We start from the raw sequence: 296 nt of genomic DNA on the forward strand, positions 1-296 counted from the left end.
CTGCTGGGGGCGATGTGCTGGTTGCTGCTGGGGTCGATGTGCTGGTTTCTGCTGGGGTCGATGTGCTGGTTTCTGCTGATGTTAATGTGCTGGTTGCTGCTGGGTTTGAGGTGCTGGTTGCTGCTGAGGTTAATGTGCTGGTTTCTGCTTTGTTTGATGCACTGGTTGCTGCTGGGGTCGATGTGCTGGTTGCTGCTGGGTTTGATGTGCTGGTTGCTGCTGGGATCGATGTGCTGGTTGCTGCCAGGATCGATGTGCTGGTTGCTGCTGGGGTCGATGTGCTGGTTTCTACTGGG

At 56.1% G+C, this 296-nt stretch overlaps 1 protein-coding gene across 1 annotated transcript in view; it reads right to left on the reverse strand.

Moving 5' to 3' along the window:
• LOC125481880 (pneumococcal serine-rich repeat protein-like) overlaps nt 1-291 on the reverse strand; it is a gene marked incomplete at both ends in the record, with an annotated part of 13,936 nt that extends 13,645 nt beyond the window's left edge. The window contains one exon of the mRNA XM_048593808.1: nt 15-291. Within this exon, the coding sequence (XP_048449765.1) occupies nt 15-291 (277 nt within the window). The remainder of the gene's footprint in view (nt 1-14) is intronic.
• Nucleotides 292-296: the final 5 nt, after the last annotated feature.

Source organism: Rhincodon typus, unplaced genomic scaffold, assembly GCF_021869965.1.
Source record: "Rhincodon typus isolate 14 unplaced genomic scaffold, sRhiTyp1.1 hic_rhity00004026, whole genome shotgun sequence".
NCBI classification, from domain to species: Eukaryota; Metazoa; Chordata; class Chondrichthyes; order Orectolobiformes; family Rhincodontidae; genus Rhincodon; species Rhincodon typus.